Raw genomic sequence first — 18,851 nt, forward strand, 5'->3', positions numbered from 1 at the left:
CAGCTTCCTTATTTGTTGGGGGTTTTTTTTACGCCACCCTCTAAATATAAAACGAAGGCTATCAATAAGAAAAATTAGCAACAATAATTTTAAACTTTCAAAAAGTTACAATAGCAAAAAAACCTGAAAGCAGATTTAGGGGCAGAGCTATATTCATGCTTTATAACATTAAAAATGTGTTATTAAAATGTGACACCAGAGGGCACTGCAGAGCAGAGAGCCATCAGCCATGGGAAACTGCATTAAATGTTACAGAACATTACGTATATTTAATAACATTTAAAAGGTCGATGTAGATCCAGCCTAAAACTCAATCAACTTTCTAAGCATCTGGGTGGGCTTATATAAATAAGAATGTTTTTAGCAGGCACTGAAAATAGTACAAGGAAGGAGCCTGCCAGGTATCAATAGGCAGGGAGTTCCAAAGTGGAGGTGCTGCCACACTGAGAGATCCTTCTTCCCTTCAGGCTCTCCTGCTGCTCTCACAGGCCCTGCGGATGGAGAATGTGAGTATCACCCAGAAGGTGAAGCTCAGAGGTGGATGTGGAGGTCTGGGGCAGAGACCTCCTTGTTTGACCTGGTCCAGACAGCAGGGACAGGTCAGCAGTTGGTAGGCCCACAGCTCTGAAGACGGCAGACCCCAGCTTGGCTTGGAGAATCTGCCACCTCACCTGCCACCTCACTCTTCTTCAGGAAAAAAGAGCTGAAAAGAACTAGTGAGAAATAAAGTCTAGTCTGGGGAGGGAGGAACTCTCTGGGAATCTTGCCTCTATTATAACCGTTTTGTAAACCTGCAAGCTACAGACATGCTTGTTCAATCCAAAATGGAAAGCAAAGCATCTCCCTGTCTGCTGATACTGTTGGGCAGGGGGATCCAAAGCCCCACCAGTACCCCCACCCCACCCCTTGGTTGCCAGTGATGGGCTCTGTGGCCTCCCTCCCACCCTGCCTTCTGTCTCTGCAGGTGACGCTGAGTGGGACTGAGCCTCTCTGCTCCCTCCTCGCTGGCCTGGGTCCCCAGTCTCTGGAGGTGGCGGTGGCTGCTGTCTTGGCCAGAGGCTGTGCATGTGTGGGCCCCACTCTGCCCCATCTCTCAGGAGCTCAAAAGGCAGGTCTGCTTCAAGCTCTGCAGGTATCTGGCGAGGCCCACAGGGATCCAGGTGGGGGTGGTGTCCTCAAATGGCTTCAGCCACTCTAACCGCATGTCCCCTTCTTGTGCCTGTCCCAGAGGCATGGCCCAGAGTCCCCTGTCCTCAGTGCCCACCTGGACTGCCTCCTGCCTGCTGTCCCTCTCAAGCTCCTGCAGGTGGACACCCAGGCCCTGCTGGGGAGGAGCAGCTGGCACCGGAAGGCACCTTGGTCCCCACAGCAGGTATGGGAGAAGAGTGCTGGGCAGGGTGATGGGAGGCCAAAGCAAAGGGTGTCGTTCACTCCCTGTGGTGTCTCCATAGCTCAGGGGTAGAGCATGCAGACAGCCATAGGCTCAGCACCACCAGCATCTTCAGGGGAAGCTGGGAATTGTTCCCTGCCTGAAAGCCTTGAGAGCTGTTGTCAGTCCATGCTGACAATGCTGACCTAGATGGACCCACGGTCTGGCTTGGCACAAGCCCGCTTCCTACTTTCTTTTTACGTTCCTCTTTCTCAGGCCCAGTTCCTTTGGCAGAGCATTGAAGCCAGTGCCAACATGACGGGGGACCTGATCTGGTGAGAGCCATCTCCCCTCCTTCTCCCCTCCTCTGCTAATGGGATGACATGGGTGGCGATGGCTGAACTCTCTCCCCATGGCAGGGCATTGGGACACCTGGCCATGGGACTATCCTGCACCTCTCTGCAGACCTTTGAAGCTGGGGCAGATTTTCTGGCTGTTCTGGAAGCTCTCTACAGCCAAGACCTCCACCTGCCCTGGAGCCTGGTAAGAAGGCATTAGGGAGAGGCCTACCCTGTATGGAAGCAGGGAATGGGCTCAGCGGGTGCAGAGCAATGGGCCCGGGCACATAATGCCCCCCTCCTCAGTTAATGTCAAGCTGTGCCTTTGTTTCCAGAAAGGATGCATCTGGGAGGAGATCCAGAGGAGACCCAGCCTCTCTACTACGGAGTTGCTGGGGCTGGGACCCCAGTTCCTCATGGACTTGCCGTAGGTGACCTGCTTCCCCACCCCGAGTGCCTGTCCTCCCTCCCACTCAACACACCCGGTTAGGTAGGTGGTGGCAAACCTCTTGTGCTGCCTCCTTGTGACCCAGGATTTGATGGGCACTGGACCTCTTGGCTGCATGGAAGCACCCCCTAGTGGCTAAGAAAGACATCAAAGGTGCTGGTATGTTTTGGCAAGAGGAGAGAGAGCCATATTCAAATATCTGCCACGGAAAAGGCTTGCAGCCTTTCTCAACCTGTAGGTCCCCAGATCTTACTGAACTACAACTCCCATCACTTCTAGCTAGCAAGGCCAGAGCTCAGGGATGATGGGAGATATAGTCCAACAACATCTGGGGACCCACAGGTTGAGAACCGCTGTTAGAGGAACTTATAGGAAGAACTTCCTGAGTCTTCAGGCTTTTCAGCAGTGCAGCAGGCTGCCTCATGAGGTGGTGGGTTTCCTGCATTGACTGAGGTGGGGGGGGCGTGTTCCTTTCACCCCCTTGATTCTGTGCTACTGGGCCAGATCCAGTGCTCCTCCCTGCCTCCCCTGCCTTGCCTGGCCTGCTTCTTGCTGCTGAAGTGAGGTGTTCCTTCCTGGCCAGGACTCACCTGCTGGACAAGCTTCCTGGCAAGTCCTTTCTGCTGATTTTGGACTATGTAAGGAGCCACCCACACAACCTGCTGGTCTTGCCACCCCCTCGACGGGCCGCCCTCGCCCGGCACAGTTTGAAGGCACTACTGGTAAGGGGGAGAGGAGCAGCGACCAGTTTTGAGAGCCAGAGTGGCACAGCTGGAACCCAATGCACTTTTACACCTCCCCACCACCACCACCAGCTCTGCTGTGGGTTTATTGATTTCCCTGGGATCTGTGAAATGGGGATAATAGTTATAGTGTGAGGTCCAAAATGAGCCAACAACCGGAGGCTCACCTGGGACACATTCCATCCTTTCCAGGTGCAGGAGGACCACAGGGAAGGGTGCAGTGAGGGAAATTCCTTAGGGCACACTCCCTCCCTCTCTTTCTATGCCAAAATGCAACAGTGAGCTCTGATGGAGTGCTGTGTCTTCAGGCACCCTGTCCTTGGGCTCAGGGATGGGGCGGCAGCAAAGTTACCCTTCCCAGGCCAAATTCCTTGCAGCACCACCACTCCTGGCTGGGACCAGTGGGAGCCACCCACCCATCTCCCTCCCCTCTGTATTTCAGCAAAGGTCCCAAGGGGAGGCAGACATCTCAGTGGAGATATTGAGCTTGCTTGGCCCTTTGGTGGGCTTCCTGGAGCCCGACAACCTGGTCCATGCCAATCCTGCAAATCTGCTCCAGCACCTGGATGAGCTACGGGAGACCTGCCTCGATAATGGTGTTGCGGAAGTGCTTGGGCAGCTGCTGATGGCAGATAGTGCTTTGGGGTGAGGAAGGTGCCTTTTTGGACCCTGGCTGAGCTCAAGGCCTCGCCTTGCCTACATGACCACCTCACTGTTTCACCACTACAGGGACCCAGGGCACTGGAGCCAGGTGGAGCTGGAGCAGCTGGGGCATTTGGTGTTCAGGCTCCCTCCGGAGAGTACCCAGCGAATCCCCCAGGTGAGGCAGGGTGAGGGTCTGTATCCATGTCTATCTCCTGCGCTGGAGGGTCCTTCAGCATTCTGTCTCACTGCCAAATAGCTCTGATTGCAAAGTGTGGCCATGGTGGGTGTGTTCTCCCCACCCTCATCCCCATCCAGCAATCAGCCGCAGACTGCCTCTGGACATGGAGGCTCCACCTAGCAGCCAGGGCTGACCTCCAGTGGCATCCTCACCAGTGGTGGACCTACATTTGGGGGGCCCTGAAGCTTGGAATGTTATGAGGGCCCCTTCACAACCTGGAATGAGGTCTGGGTAACCTCTGTTACCTTCTTCACTTAAAATTATTAATAATAATAACTACCACATCTCAGTTTTTGATTAAAATTGCTGTCCTCGATCATCTCACACGTCAAAGTCATTGGTGTAAATAAAATTTTCCTATGCCTTATCATTTTCAAGTTACTGCAACGGTTCACCTTTACAACATCTGTGCTGTTGATTCTCAAATTTTGGGATCGTTGAATTATATCCAACAAAAAATAATAATCAATTTTAGTCATGCAAATTGGGTCTACTACACCCAAAATTGTAAGCCATGTGAACTAAAATCACTCTAGGGCCCCTCTGGGATTAGGGGCCCCTGAAGCTTAAGTTTCATTAGTTTATAATAGATCTGCCCCGATCCCCACCCTCTGGACCTTTGCTCATGCACTACTTGGCAAGTAGTTCTTTATAAGAATTATCACACGTTGCATATGTAAAATGCATAATTCTTATTTTTTAAAGAATTGTCAGACATTGCATGAAAGGGCTTCCTATTGTCTCATCATCTGATTGTTTGGGGAGGGGGTGGGTTGAGGGGGTGAAGTGGGGAAAGGAGCCCCACGGATGGGCTCTGCTGTGTCAGTGTGTCCCTGCCTCTCTGGCTTGCTTAGCTGTGATTCCTGCATTACAGGGAGTTGGACTAGATGATCGCTGGGGTTCCTTCCAACTCTACAGTGCCATAATTCTATGACCTGCCTCTCCCATCCTGTTCTGCTCCAGGTGGTGCTGAGCAAGGACCTTGTGGAGCAGCTGCTGCAGAGCCAGAAGCTGTGGGAGGAGAGTGAGCAGGGCCGGCTGTGTGACCCTCAAGGGCCAGCCGGGGGGCTGCAGGCCCAGAAAGAGGCCTTGGTGAGGAGGAGCCTGGAGGGCTTCCAGGAAGGTGAGCTTCTGTCTGAGGAGCTGCCTCTGAAGCACACTCAGGCCAAGGGGAGGGGTTAGGGACCCTCCCTCTCCTTTTGGGCTAGCTCATTGCCCACCCCCACCCCTGCCGGACTCCTTGTGCAGAACCTGTGCCCAGCTGCTCCGACATCCGGGCCTCTTTCCCCTCGGCCTGGAGCGCCACCCAGATCAGTGCGATGGAGCTGGACCAGTTCCATGACTGCCTGAGCCTCATCAGTCAAGACCTCGCCCTCCGTCCGTATCAGCGCCAGGCTGCTCTCAGCAAAGCCAAAGAGGTGAGTTCTCCACCAGACTGTATTCTGACCCCAGAGGGTCCGACGGCACTGGGGGTGGGGGTATTCAGCCAAGTCTGACTCAGAGCAGACCCTCCAAGTGTCCCTATTTTCAAGGGACAGTCCCAGATTCACAGAAGCTGTCCCTGTTTCTTATTTGACCCCGGAATGTCCTGTTTTTCCTTAAGACGCCCCTATTTTCATTGGAGAAATGTTGGCGGGTACGTCAGAGTAGACCCATTGGAATGAATGAACCTAAGTGAGTCTCATCAATTAACTTTAGTAGGTCCCTTCCAGTGTGTAGGCCAGGCCTTGAAAGCCACCCAGGGCCTTGGCTGAAGATGGTTCCTGCCATAAATAGCCCACAGACATTTTGGGCCTCCCTCAGCTCCAAAGGGGCGGGTGGGGGGTTGCCCGGGGGTCAGCCTGTCCAGCCTACAGGGAGGCCTTCCATGCAGTTGGACCTCGAAGCCCTCTTGTTCAGGAGTGGGACATCCATGAGCAGGTTTTGCTTGGGGGGGGTGCCTCCATGGTGCGAAGGAAGGGACGGTGGCTTAGGAGGGTCCCCCTGTGCTTGCAGGTTCTGGGGCCGACCTGGGCAATGGGCGCAGTGGAGATGCTGCAGTTGGGTTTCCTGGCCCTCCAGCTGAGCGAAGAGGAGCTACAGGAGCTGGAGATTCCTGACTGGGGAGCCTTGTCAGTGCTGGGGGGCCTGGAAGGCTGGACAGAGAGGCAGGTGAGCGGCCCTTCATTTTCCTGGCTCACCCACTGCATACCTCCCAAGTGTCCCGATTTTCCAGGTAAAGTCCCAGAATTACGAAAGCCATCCCGGCTTCTGATTTGATCCATGGAGACAACTGTGTCCCTGTGGCCAGGTTGAGCTTCAGAGGGAATATGCCACCTTCCATCCCCTTTCGTGATCTCAGGCCTTCTGAGCCAGCCTGGGCAGAAGCTGCCAGCCAGCCAGCCACAACCACATGGCTTTGCCTGGGTGCCTGGCACAGTCCTGATGGGGCCTCTCCATTGTCTCTCTGCACACCCAGATGCAGGCCGTGGTTGGCAGCCTCCTTGCAAAGCAGCACAAGGTGAACGCGGAAAACCTGGCACTGCTGGACTTGGTGTCTCTCGGGCACCTCCTATGTGGGCTGCAGGTGGCGGAGATCAGGCAGCTCAACAGCCAGGAATTCAGGTAGGGAGGCTGGAAGGCACAGGGATTGGCAGAGGGCCTGGGAGCCTTCTAACCTTGGAGGGGTTGCTGCTCCCAGCCTTCTACGGTTGCAGGCAGGACACACACCAGTTTCCAGTTTCTGTTTTGGTGCAGAGGCCTCCACCTGCCTCCCTGCGCCCCGGCTACAGCCCTCTTCCTTCCCCACAGCAAAGCGGCCTCCTTCCTGGGGTTGCTCCATCTCAGCTGCTCTGAGGAGAAACTGGAAGCCCTGGCCTGGCTCCTGGTCACCCCCTCTGCCTTTGGGCCTGTCGCCATGTGGGGCCCAGGGATTTTCACAGAGATTGGGACTCTGGCAGGTCGGTGGCTGTGTGGTGGAGGGAGTCCTTGCTTCTGTCTTGCTTTCGGGGCAACACACCCTGGGTGGGCACCACCGGCCTCTTTCTCTCCTTCCCAGCGGGGCTGCCGGACATCGTCCTCTCGTCCCTCGTCCCAGAGCAGCTTCGGGCTCTGACCCCAGAGGCAGTTGCCTTGATCCCCGCCCCCAAATTTGCAGTGAGTGCCTTGTTGTCCTGGGGGTCTGGGATGGGGAGGGAGAAGCCTGAAGCGGCCTCTCAGCTGGGGCTCTAAATGTGATCCCGGCAGGGGCTGCCCCTCCAGTGCTGGGCCCAGCGGAAAGGGGTGGGGGTGGAACATCATCCCCCTTGTGCTGGCAGCTCCTGGTGGGTTCTGCCTTGCCTTTCTCTGCTCCCCTGCAGGTGGTGTTCAGCCCAGCCCAGCTGCTCAGTCTGACAAGCCCCCAGGCATCGGCCGTGACAGCCCAGCAGTACGGACTCCTCAGTCCTAAGCAAAAATGGGCCCTGGAGCTGGCACAGTGCGAAGGGGAGCCCTGCCAGGACCACAGGAGTATGTGCCACCTTCCTTGACCCCTGCGTGCCTCACCATGGGCACTGCCCCCTGGCACGCCACCTCCCAGTGCTGTGCTGCCCCTGGCCTTTCCAGTGAAGCTTTGCTCCTCTTCCTCCTTCTTCCTCCACAGGCAGAAGTGGCTCAGGGCTCCGTCCAGCTGTTGTGCTGCTGCTTCCATCTTGCTGCCTCCTTTTGACTTTCGGGGGGCCCCTGGCCTTGCAATAAAGCTGCCCCTTTGCACTGACTCTGGCTGGTGCCTGCAACCATCTTGTGCCCTCCCCCACTCGCTGCCTCCAGTACCACGGGGCAGACGAGGCGACCAGTGTGCCCACCTGTTGACACGGACTGGCAGCATCTCTGCAGGATAATTTTGACTGGGGATTGAACCCTGGGTCTTCTGCATGCTGGGCAGGTGCTCTGGCCCTGTCTGGCCTAGGGCCCCTTCCTCCCCCCTGCCCTCCAAGTGGTACAAATCTCAGCCAGAGTCAGGAGAATGTTACAGCAGCCAGAGTTTTATGAGGTTTGGTGCAGTGCATCGTGTGCCTCCTGCGCACACAGGACTTCTGTCCACTGGTGTCTGCAAAGAGCCCTCGGCTGGACTGGGCTCAGCTGCGGAACTGGGCCACAGGTGAAGGGATGCGGATGTCCTGGCCCCGCTCCAGGCGCCGTTCGCAGTCAATCAGGTAGTTGACCCCATCAATCACTAGCTGCACCAGCTCCACCTGGCAGGGGCAGGAACAGAACAAGGCAAGGTGGAGAGGGCAGCTCAAAGGAGACCCACCATGGTCCTTTGAGGCACTGGTTCTTGCTGCCACCCCACATCCATATCCCTTCTCAGCCCTGCTGCTCCACTGAGTTCCTTCTCTTCCCCCAGCAAGCCATAAAGGGAAAGAGGACCTTCCTTGCAACCTCCCTTGTCATGTGGACATCCTGCTTCATGCTCCCCTCCCTCCACCCAGGGTGGCAAGGATGCTCGAGTGTCATACCCTCCACATGCAAACGCATGCTTTGCACCCAGCAAGGCTGACTCTCCTCCCCAGGTACCTCTGATTTGCCCAGGCGATCCAGGTTGGAAATGTCAAAGGTGCCCCCCGTGGCGGCTGTGTCCACACCACCAGTGCCACGTTTCTGCAGCCTCAGGTTCTCCAGGATCTTTGAGAAGCGGCTATCCTGCAGAGGAGGTTGCGGGTAGAAGTCAGTGCGGCAAAGTATTTGGGGTTTACAGAACTGTGACTGTGGGGTGGGGAAGCGTTAGCTTGAGGCTACTGGGGGCAGTCTATGGTGAGGACTAGATACCTGAAAGGGAGTGTCCTGCTTGGAGTTTCAAACATCCTGGGGGGAGGGAACTGTTGGGGGCATCACGCTGCATAGGACCCCTCCACCCACGCCCCAGCCTTTACCTTGCTCAGCAGCGGCAGCTTGATGTGCACCCCAGCACGCAGTCCAGTGCCCAGGTTGGAGGGGCATGTCAGAATGTAGCCCAGCCTCTCGTTCCACATGAACTCCCAGCCCCTCTCCTGGATCAGGCGCTCCACCTGTATGCAGGGGAAGCAGGCAGAAGTCAAGGACAGCACCCCACGAGACTGGGCCCCTTCTCTGGGCCAGCTCAACTCTTTTTTTAAAAAAAATAATATTTATTAACAATTTAAACACTACAAAAAATAAGAACAACACAATACAACACAAAAACACTACACAACACCAACACATTTAAACTAACAGAACAAAAAAAAAAACAATTTAAAAACACATCAAATAATTTCAATATCTTATCTTTCCTTCACTTATTTCCACGACCTCCTCACACCTCCCTTTTTGTATTCCACTTCTGTTAACTGTTTCAGCAATTCCTTTCCACCTTTCTCTGTTTTCTATCCTATAATTATCTTAACACATTCTAACCTTATTTTTTCCTTTGATACTCTATTAATCTATTTATACTTAATTCCTTATAACATTTCTACTAAAGCCATATAACTTCATTCCAACATTTTCCTAGCATTCGTTAATTTCACAGTATTTCCGTAAATAATCTTTAAACTTTTTCCAGTCTTCTTCCACCGACTCTTCTCCCTGGTCTCGGATTCTGCCAGTCATTTCCGCCAGTTCCATATAGTCCATCAACTTCATCTGCCATTCTTCCCGGGTGGGTAAATCTTGTGTCTTCCAATACTTCGCGATGAGTATTCTTGCTGCTGTTGTTGCATACATAAAAAATGTTCTATCCTTCTTTGGCACCAATTGGCCGACCATGCCCAGGAGATGGGCCAGCTCAACTCTTGGAGCAGAGCCTTCCCCCTGCCTTGCGATGTGGCCCAGGACCAGATCCATGGTGGCCTGAGCTTTACTAATCAGGATGCTGCCACCATGTTCAGCCGAACCTGAGATGCCTTGGGCAGGGTGGGGCTGTGGGGCCAGAGGACTTGCTGCTCACCTCCTTCAAGCCCCGGCAGAACCTCTCAAATACTCTCTTCATGTTGCCTCCTTTCTCCATGGAAATGACACGGGTGTGGTCCTCCTCATTGACCCAGACCAGGAAGGTTTTCTCGTGGTTGTGCCTGAAGAGAGGGATTGGCAGTTACTGGGGTGGGGTGGGAATGTGCCAGGCCTGGGCATGATTGGAATCAGGGCTGGCCAGAGGCAGAGCTGGCTGCTCTGGTACCTGGAGCGGAACACATTCTGTGCACCCAGGGGTGAGGCTAGCCGCCCACTGGGGTGGGGCTAGGGTCCTGGGGGGAGGGGTGCCACCCGCAGCAAACGTCCCAGGGGTGTGACGCGGCAATGTCACCTCCCTCAGGGATGACACCTGGGGCAGACCGCACCCACCACACACCCCTTCCTCCGCCAGTGGGGCCGGCCCACCCATGAGGCAAAATGAGGCAACTGCCTCAGGTGGCGATTCATCGGGGCAGCAGATCCTGATGTAGATCTTCCACCTCCCTTTCTTCCCTAGTGGGGAGGTGGATGCTATTTGGGGGTCTACCTTAGGTGCCAAAAGTTCTTGGCCTGGCCCTGACTGGATGTGTCTCCCCGACCTGTGCCAAGCAGGGGTTTGAAACAGATGATGTTTGGGGATCCTTCCAACTCTATGATTCTAAGCTCTTGCTTTGCCCTTCATAAGTCTGGGCTTCCGGAGTGACCCTCTTCCTGTTTGAGATGCAGCCTTCCTCTCCAAGGCCATCTCTCTCCAGGTCAGCAGGTGAATATGCAGAAGAAGGGCCCCCCTTCAACAGACCCTCTTGAGAGGCAGGCACTCCCCCTCTGCCCCCTGCATTTCATTTCATTTCTAAAAGATTAAAGGAGGAGCATTTCAGTTTCAAGGAGGGCATGTCAGCTGCTGGAGACAGAGCCATTGATCTGAGTGACTGGGCGGGGAGTGCCTGCCTCTCAAGAGGGTCTATGGCTGCTTGCCCACCCACTCCATACCATACCATACCAGAAGAAGAAGCCAGAAGCCATACCAGATTCCTCGGGCATCAGGCCAGTCACGAGCCATGCCTGCAGCTGTCAGCAGAGGGGAGACAGGTTTGTCAAATAGGAAGTGATCCTGGGAAGGAGAAGAGGTGATGATGAGCTGGGGTTTTGCTGGGACCCACCCAACTGGGCAGGCAGAAATTGTGGCCAGGGTCAACCTGAGATGTGGGACAGTGCCTAGGGATGTTCTACCGAGGAGACCTGAGGGGGGATGTGAGGATGCAGCTGCTGCGGACCAGAGAGGAAGGCGATCAGCAGAGCAGCAGTGTCTTGGTCCAACCCTGTTCCAGTCCCAGGGGAACCAAGAACATCAGAAGAGCCTGCTCTGTCAGACCCATCTAGTCCAGCATCCTGCTCTCACAGTGGCTACCCAGATGCCTGTGGGAAACCTGCAAGCAGGATTCAAGCACACGAGCAACTCTCCCCTCCTGTGGTTTCCAGCAGCTGGTCTTCAAAAGCATGTCTGCCTCCAACTGTGGAGGCTGAGTATAGCCATCATGGCTAGTAGCCATAAATAGTCTTACATGAAATGTGTGGCATGCCTTGCCATGCTACACCAAAAGAGGCAGTAGCAGGCTCCCAGCAAGAAGGGAGAGCAGTCCTGCCCACTAAGAAGAGCTTGGGTGACAGTCCACACACAAGCAGGCCCTGATTGTGCACACTAGTGTTACCAGAAAATTGGAAGGCTGTGTGTGTGAGAGACCTTCCCCCCCCCCCCACAAGCCAAAGGCAAAGACAACGAGCCTCCATTACCAAATGTAGCAATTCACTGATAATGGATCTATGTACTGGCTCAGTGGGAAAACTTTAGAAATTCATATGTGATGGATATACACCATTCCAATGTTCTTCTAGTCAGAAAGAAAATGTCTAACAGGAGAGGAGCTTGGGACATAGGTAGGGGCAGCTTTAATCCCTGAAGCATGAGACCACGCACTCAGCAGCCCCACTGCCTGGGGGGTGATAATCACTGGCATCCTGGCACCTGAGTGCCGGACAAGTCATTCCAACAACAATCACAAACCCAACCTCAGTGGACTGGAGTCTCGGTCAAGACAACGGGCGTGCTTAACTTGGCTGGGAAAATGTAAATACTTACCTTGTTTCACCCAAAGATTGGAAGGTGGAGGTCATGTGAGGGACAGGACAAGCCTGGTGCTCAGGTTTCGGCCAGGAGACCCTTCCCAATTTATGACGTAGTTATGACAAATGTACGATGTTTTACTAATGGTGTTATGGGTAATTTGGGAAACTTATATAAAAAGGAGCCATCCTTTGTTCGGGGCTTCTCTCTGCTTCTTCTATGTGGCAATTTGAAGTCTTGCTGAAACAATAAAGATCAGGCCTACTGGCCGCTGTTTTGCTTCTATCTCCTGGCTGAAGTCTCTTGCTTGTTACCCCTGACCTGAACCTATGGGAGCCAAGGTTAGGCAATTGTGGGGTGCTCCAATGTCTCCCTTTTACACTAGGGCTGGGCAAAATCTGGTTTTCGACATGGTGATATATCACTAGCTAAACCACAATATACTGATATATCATGATGTCTGAAATAAGGATGGAGCAATGTTGAGACATTGGCTGGTGTCACAGTTTTCCCTGCATCGTTATTTTTGCATAGTGCACACACACACACATATCATGATTTACGATATATTGCCAGGTCAAAAATTATGAAACCGATAACCACAATATGGACTGCAAACTGGTTTTGGACAATATATTGATATACCGCTCAGCCCTCGTGCACACCCACCAACCCACAAATGCACCCCACCCCCGGCCACTGGGCTTCCCCACCACTCACATCAATGAGCTGCTGCTGCTCCTTGTCCGTCATCTCACTGAGGCGGTAATATTTGCCAGCCAGGTCTCCGCTCAGGCCAGCCAGGGCTTCTGCTGTGACCCTCTCCACCTCTCGGCGCTCGGCCCGGCTGCAAGCTGGAGGCAAGCTAAGACCCCGGATGCTGCGGCCCGTCCGCACTCGTGAGGACAGCACGTAGCGCTCATCAAAGTGGCCTGCCTTGATCTGCGGGAGAAGATGTACCCCAAAGAAGCGGGATGCAAAAGGCAGTTAATCACCAGGGTGGTGACACATGTAGGATGGGGATGATATAAAGGACAGGACCTTTGTTGCCTCTGGAAGCTCAGGGGTCTTGTTTTGATTATTTTGTTTTGATTTATATTGTTTTGATTATTTTGGCATTTTTTGTTTTTGCTCCTGAATTTTAATTTTGTTCAAATTTGGAAATTTTAAGATTGATTTTTAATTGTTTTAATGGAAGGAAAGAATTTAGTTGAGGCAGAAGGCCCCAGACTACCCAAGCTCAAGCAGGATAACTTCTTACACTGGAAGAGGTGTTTAGAGAAATGGCTGGACTTGAAAGGAGTTCTGGACTGCATTGGAAATCAGAAGCCTACCAGCACCACTGCAGAAGAGAGAGCCTTAATTAGAGCATGGGAGCAGCAAAATAAATTGGCAATATCTATAGTCACGGATGCGGGACGCGGGTGGCGCTGTGGGTAAAACCTCAGTGCCTAGGACTTGCCCATCACATGGTCGGCGGTTCAAATCCCTGCGGCGGGGTGAGCTCCCACCGTTTGGTCCCAGCTCCTGCCCACCTAGCAGTTCGAAAGCACCCTTAAGTGCAAGTAGATAAATAGGTACCGCTTTATAGCGGGAAGGTAACGGCGTTTCTGTGCGCTGCGCTGGTGCTGGCTCGCCAGAGCAGCTTCGTCATGCTGGCCACGTGACCTGGAAGTGTCTTCGGACAGCGCTGGCTCCCGGCCTCTTAAGCGAGATGAGCACGTCGGTCACGACTGGCCCGTACAGGCAGGGGTACCTTTACCTTTACCTCTATAGTCATGGACAGCATTTCAGTTGCACAGATTGTTAGTACTAAGGAGATGCTGCAGGTCAAGTGATTGATAATTTGGAACTGGCATATGGGTACACAAGTAAATATTCCCATAGAACATGGATGAGAGATTTGTTTAAACTAAAGCTAGAATCCAGGAGGGACTGTAGCAACCATGCAACACAATTTCTTGCCATTTTTTGAGAAACTGGAGATTGCTGGTCTGAAGACAGAGGGTGATCTGAAGGTTTGTTATTTATTGGGATCACTAGGATCTAAATTTGATGCCTTTGCGACTCTCATGCATGTAGCACAAAACTTAACAAATTAGCCATCTAAGATAGGAGTGTACAGAAAGGAGAGGAAAAGAACTTTGTCACAGAAGATTTGGCCACAGAGACATCAAAGCCACTATGGACTTGCAGAGCAAGGAGCTTGCAAGAGGAGTAAAGGTAATTCAGGATGTCTCGAACACAGCATAGTGCATGTTGCATCACTGAGAAGAGTGTTAAACCTTCATTTCCTCTATGTACTGAAGAGATAAGCACCAGGGTGCTTGATGTTGTTTATAGTGATGGATGTGGTACTTCCTTCCTGCCTGAGCTCACCCTCTCTTTCAAGTCAGAGATGTGAGTCCAGACTCCAATTAAAAACTAATTTTTTTAACTAAGAAGGTTTTTTATTACCTGAATACAACTTTGATGTATTTGCTGTCTGCATTGAAATGTAAGTAAACCTTATGTTTATCTTACTAAAATGTGTGGTTCATTTGTAGCAATGAGGACAAAGAGGGGAAAGGTCAGCAGACCACAAATAAACAGGGAAAACAGATGCAATTGCCTAATTCCTACCTTTCAGTAAACTGCAAAAGCATAAGTTATATTACTCTGCCAAAAGGGTTTTACATCCTTTCTACTTTCACATTTCTCCCACGCACGTGGGACAGGAGGTTTAAATCTTAATTTACATATTTAATCCTTAATCCATCTCCATCAGGATGCAGGGGGCAAGCCAAGGGATCTTGGCAAGTTTTGATAGGAGTAAACTGTCTCTTCTAGTTTCCCAGGGAGAAACCTGGCCTTCTTCCCACCTGCTGGAATGAAAACTTTGGTTTCCTCTTGAAGCGAATTGGTAACATTTGGTCCTGAGCTGATGGTTAACTGGGGCTTTCATGTTGCCTTTCCTCAATTTGTTGTTGTTTTGTGTTTTATACTGATGGCTTTTCACTGTTTTATGCAACTTGGAAAAACATACACACACACAGAGGGCTTTTTTTCAGCCGGAACTGCCATTCTAAGAGAATAACGGAGGCATTCATGGTGAGTTCTGGCACTTCTTTTTCTAGAAAAATAGCACTGTGTGTGTGCATGTATGCATACAGTATGTACTCGGTTTTCGAACATAATCTGTTCTGGAAGACCATTTGACTTCCGAAATGTTCAAAAACTGAGGATCAATGGGTGGTCGGCAAAATCCATTGAAAAAATGGAAAAACATGCAGTGGAAGCCATTCGACTTGCGAGGTGTGTTCGAAAACAGAAGCAATTGCTTCCGGGTTTTCGGCGTTTGGGTTCCGAATCGTTCAGCTTCTGAGACACTCAAAAAACAAGGTTCCACTGTATATGTATATGTGTGTGTATCTATCTATCTATCTATCTATATATATATATATATATACAGATACACAGATACACATATGCATATACATATGAGAGAGACTTTGCAGCAACCCCTGGGCAAAGGCTCCTTCCTGGGGTGCTGAGGGTGCAGCATACCTTACTGGAGTCCAAGTCTGTGGGATGCTTCATAGTGCAGGGGTTGTAGCCGTTGTGGCGCTCCTCAATCACTGGGTAGAAAAGACCTGCAAAGACCTAGAGCCACAAGGATGGGGGTGGGGTTAATGGCAAGCTAAAGGGAGCCCAGGTGGGTGGGTGGGTGGGTGGGTGGGTGAGAAGGGCTGCTTGGGGACTAACCTCATAAGACTCCTCATCCCCTGCTACCATGCCTACAGTCTTGATGAAGGGGTGCCCAGGGTTGTCCACGCCGGTCTGGATGCACTGGTCCAGGGTCCAACCGGTGGGGGTGGCTTTGTCACAGAGCTGGGCGTAGATGGTTGGTGTCAGGTTGCTGGCCATGCAGTTGTTGTGCTTCCGCAGGTCAGGGTACTCAGCACTGCGCCAGGGTGGGGGGAGGGGACAGGATGTGGGATAGAATTAACACACTGCAGGCAGTGGGGCACCCATTGCTTCTTTGGCTTTTGTTGCAGGCTTCCCCTTTCCTCTGAGAGGGTCTTGTATAGGAGGAGGCAGCCTGAGAGCCATTTATAAATGTAGGAGGAGGAACAGTAGCCTCCACATTTGCTCTGAAATTTCCTGTAAGTGAAATTTTGTGGCCACACTTTTACATCTTTTCAAGGAAATGCACTCTGCATGTGCCCAGATGTACCAATGTATCTATAATTTATTTCACATTATAATTTATTTCACATGTACCACAACTGAGTCCTGATACAGGGGAAAAAATCTGACTTGTGTTGTGGGTCCTTCCTGCCCCCGTTGTCCCCACCACCACCCTTCAGTGAAAAGGGTGGGAGAGAGGGAAGCTCACTTGCTTCTGGGCTTCCAGGACTCCACCCCGCACAAGCTGCGATGTTTCTCTTGTTTAGCTCTGGTTTCTAGTCATGGATTTCATCTCTGGTGGGAGCCTGTCTGAGCTTTGCGTTTTTAACTGCGTTGAGGCAGTTTGGGAACCAACCTGCAGGAGGCTCGGCTGCTCTCCACTCCTGGCGCCCCTGCTTCACCTATTACCTCCCACGCAGAGCCTACTAACAGCCCCTGCAGGTGATGGGGCGTGGATGCTGGACCTCAATCTGGAGCAGCTGAGAGGGCCTGACCCCAAAAGGCAGCCGCAGCAACCAGTGAGCAGAGCAGGAGGCGCGCGGAGGACTTTATTGCATTAAGAAGACTCTTAATCCGCTTAGAGCGGCCGTCTCCTGACCTCGTTCCCAGTTTAGAGGGGCTTTGTGGTTTTCCTGGCCTTCCCTGGAGTTGCGAGGGGGCGGGGAGGGAGAGAGGCTGGAGCAGCTGAGCGAGGGATATTTCCCTCTCCCGGGCTTAGAGAGCTGAAGGAGGCCCCGCTTGAGCCCAGAGGGGCGCACCGCAGCCCCCGCAGCTGTGAGTGGCCCGATCCTTCTTCGCGAGCTCATCGCAGTCAGTGCGGGATGTCCTCTTTTTCTGGCAATGACCGGGAAAAGAGCTGCATGACAGGCAGGAGTTCAGCAGGTGTATTTTTCCTCCCTGGTGCCTGTGCATTGGCTGGCCTATAGGGGGCAAGGGAAGTAGTCGGGACGATTGCGGAGAAGTCCCAATTCTCCTCCCTGGAGGCCCAATTCTCGGGAACACTGTGGGAGCGAGCAACCGGCGCACCAGTCTCCTGCAAACGTGATAGGCAGCGGCCGAAAGGCTCCTCTCATTCTGCTGGTGACATTGAGATCTCGGCGTCCTCCTGTGGGAAGGGTGTCCCTGGGGCCACTCCTCCCCCACCGCACCGCTTGCAGGAGCAGCTTCTCCGGCCTCCTGTGCGGAAGAGCAGCAAGCCTGGAGGTGTGTTGCCCAGAGGGGTAGATATTTCCGAGCGGGGCTGGCACTATTTTTTCGGTGACGAAAGGGGGGACCCTGGATGACAAAGCTGTCTCTGGGCGCTAGAGAAAGCTCGACCGGGTTCTTTTGGTCCGGCAAGGAGGAGGACCAAGCAGAACCGGCCCCGCTGCAGCCCAGCCAGAGGCAATGAAGGGGAGAGTGTTCCAGAGCATGTGTAGAGCACATTGCCCTCAGGGGGATATGCCCGACAAACCCCTTGAGACAGCTCTTCCTCTGTGGCTCTTCCCGCCCCAGCCCCTCCTCCCGCCAATGCCGCAATCTCAGGCTCTGGGCCTCCTCCTGGGAGTGAACAACCATAGACCACGCGTCTGGATTTAGACCAAGCCCGGGTCGGCGGCTCAGTTAGGCTCGCATTGGCTCCGGACCACCGCTGAACCGAGGGATAGTCCCGCCTCTGGCTCGCTCACGGCGGATAGGCAGAGCGTCCGGACTACGGCTTGCTCGGATCAAATCACCAGTCTCTAGCCACTAAACCAGACTGCCTCAATGCTGCAGTGCTAGAGAAAAGGTGGGGCGGGGAGGCGCCCTGTTTGTCGCCTCTTCCTACATATTGCAGGTGACTGGGGAGGGAGCTGGTGTGGGGCTCCCCCTGCCCTGGCTCTTCCCGCGAGCGGACCCAGCGCCATCCCCGTCGGAATGTCCCCGTCCTCCCTTCCCGACCGCCCAGTTCCCTGAAGGCATCTCTCTGTGTGTGTGTGTGAGTGTGTGTGCAAGGGCTGCCTGAGGAGCCATACCTAGCCGGGTAGCGGCGCCGGTTGGCCACCGCGGCGCCCACGGAGTCCCGGGAGAGGAGGAAGCCAGCGGCGGCCAGTGAACCGGCTGCGCCCGCCAAGGCTAGGAGGCCGGCGGATCTTCGGGCCGAGACGATGCGGGCGAAGGTGCTGGCCATGGCGACGGCGAGGCCGAGCGAGCAAGCGAGCGAGAGAGCTGAGCAGGCAGGCAGGCAGGCAGGCAGGGAGTGCGCACAGTGAGGCGGGCGGGGACGTGCGGCGAATGGCAATGGCTTGCGGGGGAGGGGAGCGCGGAGATTACGCCGCCAGCCCAGCCCAGCCCAGCCTAGCCCGGCTCGACTCAGTCTGGCCGCCCGCCAACCCGCCCGCTCGTCCGATGCGCTGCAGCGGCCGTGGCGAGGCTTCTGGCACGCTTCAGCACCACCGCAGTGGACAGCGCCTGCAAGCCGGACGCCCGAGCGGCAGCCCACGCGGTGTGTGTGTCTGTGGAAGTGGGTGGGCTGTGCCCCACCGATCGCCTATGCCTCCACTCCACCCCACGCGGAGCTTGGCTGGCAAGCATAGTCGGCGCGGAGGATGTCTGGCTGGCACTCCCGGAGGGACAAAGTCCACTCGCAGCGGACCCACCTGAGCTGCGGGAGAGGCAGGTGCGCCTCCCTGCCCAGCCACGCGCTCCTGCAGACATGGGCTGGGGAGGCTAATGCCGGCCAAGTGAGTTCCTAAGGAGGCGGTTTTCCTCCAGAGTAGAGGGAGAACCCGATTGATTGCTTCGCAGGCCCAGAGCCGCGGAGCTGCCGAGTCTTCTGCAGAGCGCGCGCCAGGAGAGCGCGCAGGTGGGCGAGCCGACAGCTGGCCCATGTGC

General features: G+C 53.9%; 2 protein-coding genes across 9 annotated transcripts; one reads left to right on the forward strand and one right to left on the reverse strand.

Annotated features, from left to right (window-relative positions):
• The first annotated feature begins 45 nt into the window (after positions 1-45).
• Positions 46-7,514, forward strand: STRC (stereocilin). Of its 8 annotated transcripts, XM_079952976.1 has the most exons (17): positions 46-506; positions 965-1,132; positions 1,229-1,372; positions 1,646-1,704; positions 1,789-1,912; positions 2,043-2,134; positions 2,739-2,877; positions 3,341-3,543; positions 3,628-3,718; positions 4,745-4,904; positions 5,030-5,199; positions 5,777-5,932; positions 6,240-6,385; positions 6,572-6,720; positions 6,819-6,916; positions 7,120-7,267; positions 7,401-7,514. In XM_079952976.1, the coding sequence occupies exons 1-17, from the start codon at positions 498-500 to the stop codon at positions 7,493-7,495; spliced, it is 2,151 nt and encodes a 716-aa protein (XP_079809102.1). In that variant the 5' UTR covers positions 46-497; the 3' UTR covers positions 7,496-7,514. The 8 variants fall into 8 exon arrangements, 7 of the variants coding, with proteins under 7 accessions (XP_079809102.1, XP_079809100.1, XP_079809101.1 ...); XM_079952974.1 differs by lacking the exon at positions 46-506 and having other exon boundaries at positions 623-1,132; XM_079952975.1 differs by lacking the exon at positions 46-506 and having other exon boundaries at positions 623-1,132; positions 2,047-2,138.
• Positions 7,515-7,762: 248 nt separating this feature from the next.
• On the reverse strand, positions 7,763-18,521 carry CKMT1B (creatine kinase, mitochondrial 1B). Its single transcript, XM_079953052.1, has 9 exons — positions 17,993-18,521; positions 15,573-15,771; positions 15,375-15,470; positions 12,549-12,770; positions 10,732-10,817; positions 9,705-9,828; positions 8,671-8,805; positions 8,315-8,440; positions 7,763-7,992 (listed from the first exon to the last, which is right to left on the reverse strand). Exons 1-9 carry the CDS (start codon positions 18,145-18,147, stop codon positions 7,876-7,878), a joined length of 1,260 nt encoding a protein of 419 aa, XP_079809178.1. The 5' UTR covers positions 18,148-18,521; the 3' UTR covers positions 7,763-7,875.
• Between the last annotated feature and the right edge of the window lie 330 nt (positions 18,522-18,851).

The sequence above is a fragment of the Podarcis cretensis genome (genome assembly GCF_951804945.1).
Source record: "Podarcis cretensis genome assembly, chromosome: 14".
Classification (NCBI taxonomy): Eukaryota; Metazoa; Chordata; class Lepidosauria; order Squamata; family Lacertidae; genus Podarcis; species Podarcis cretensis.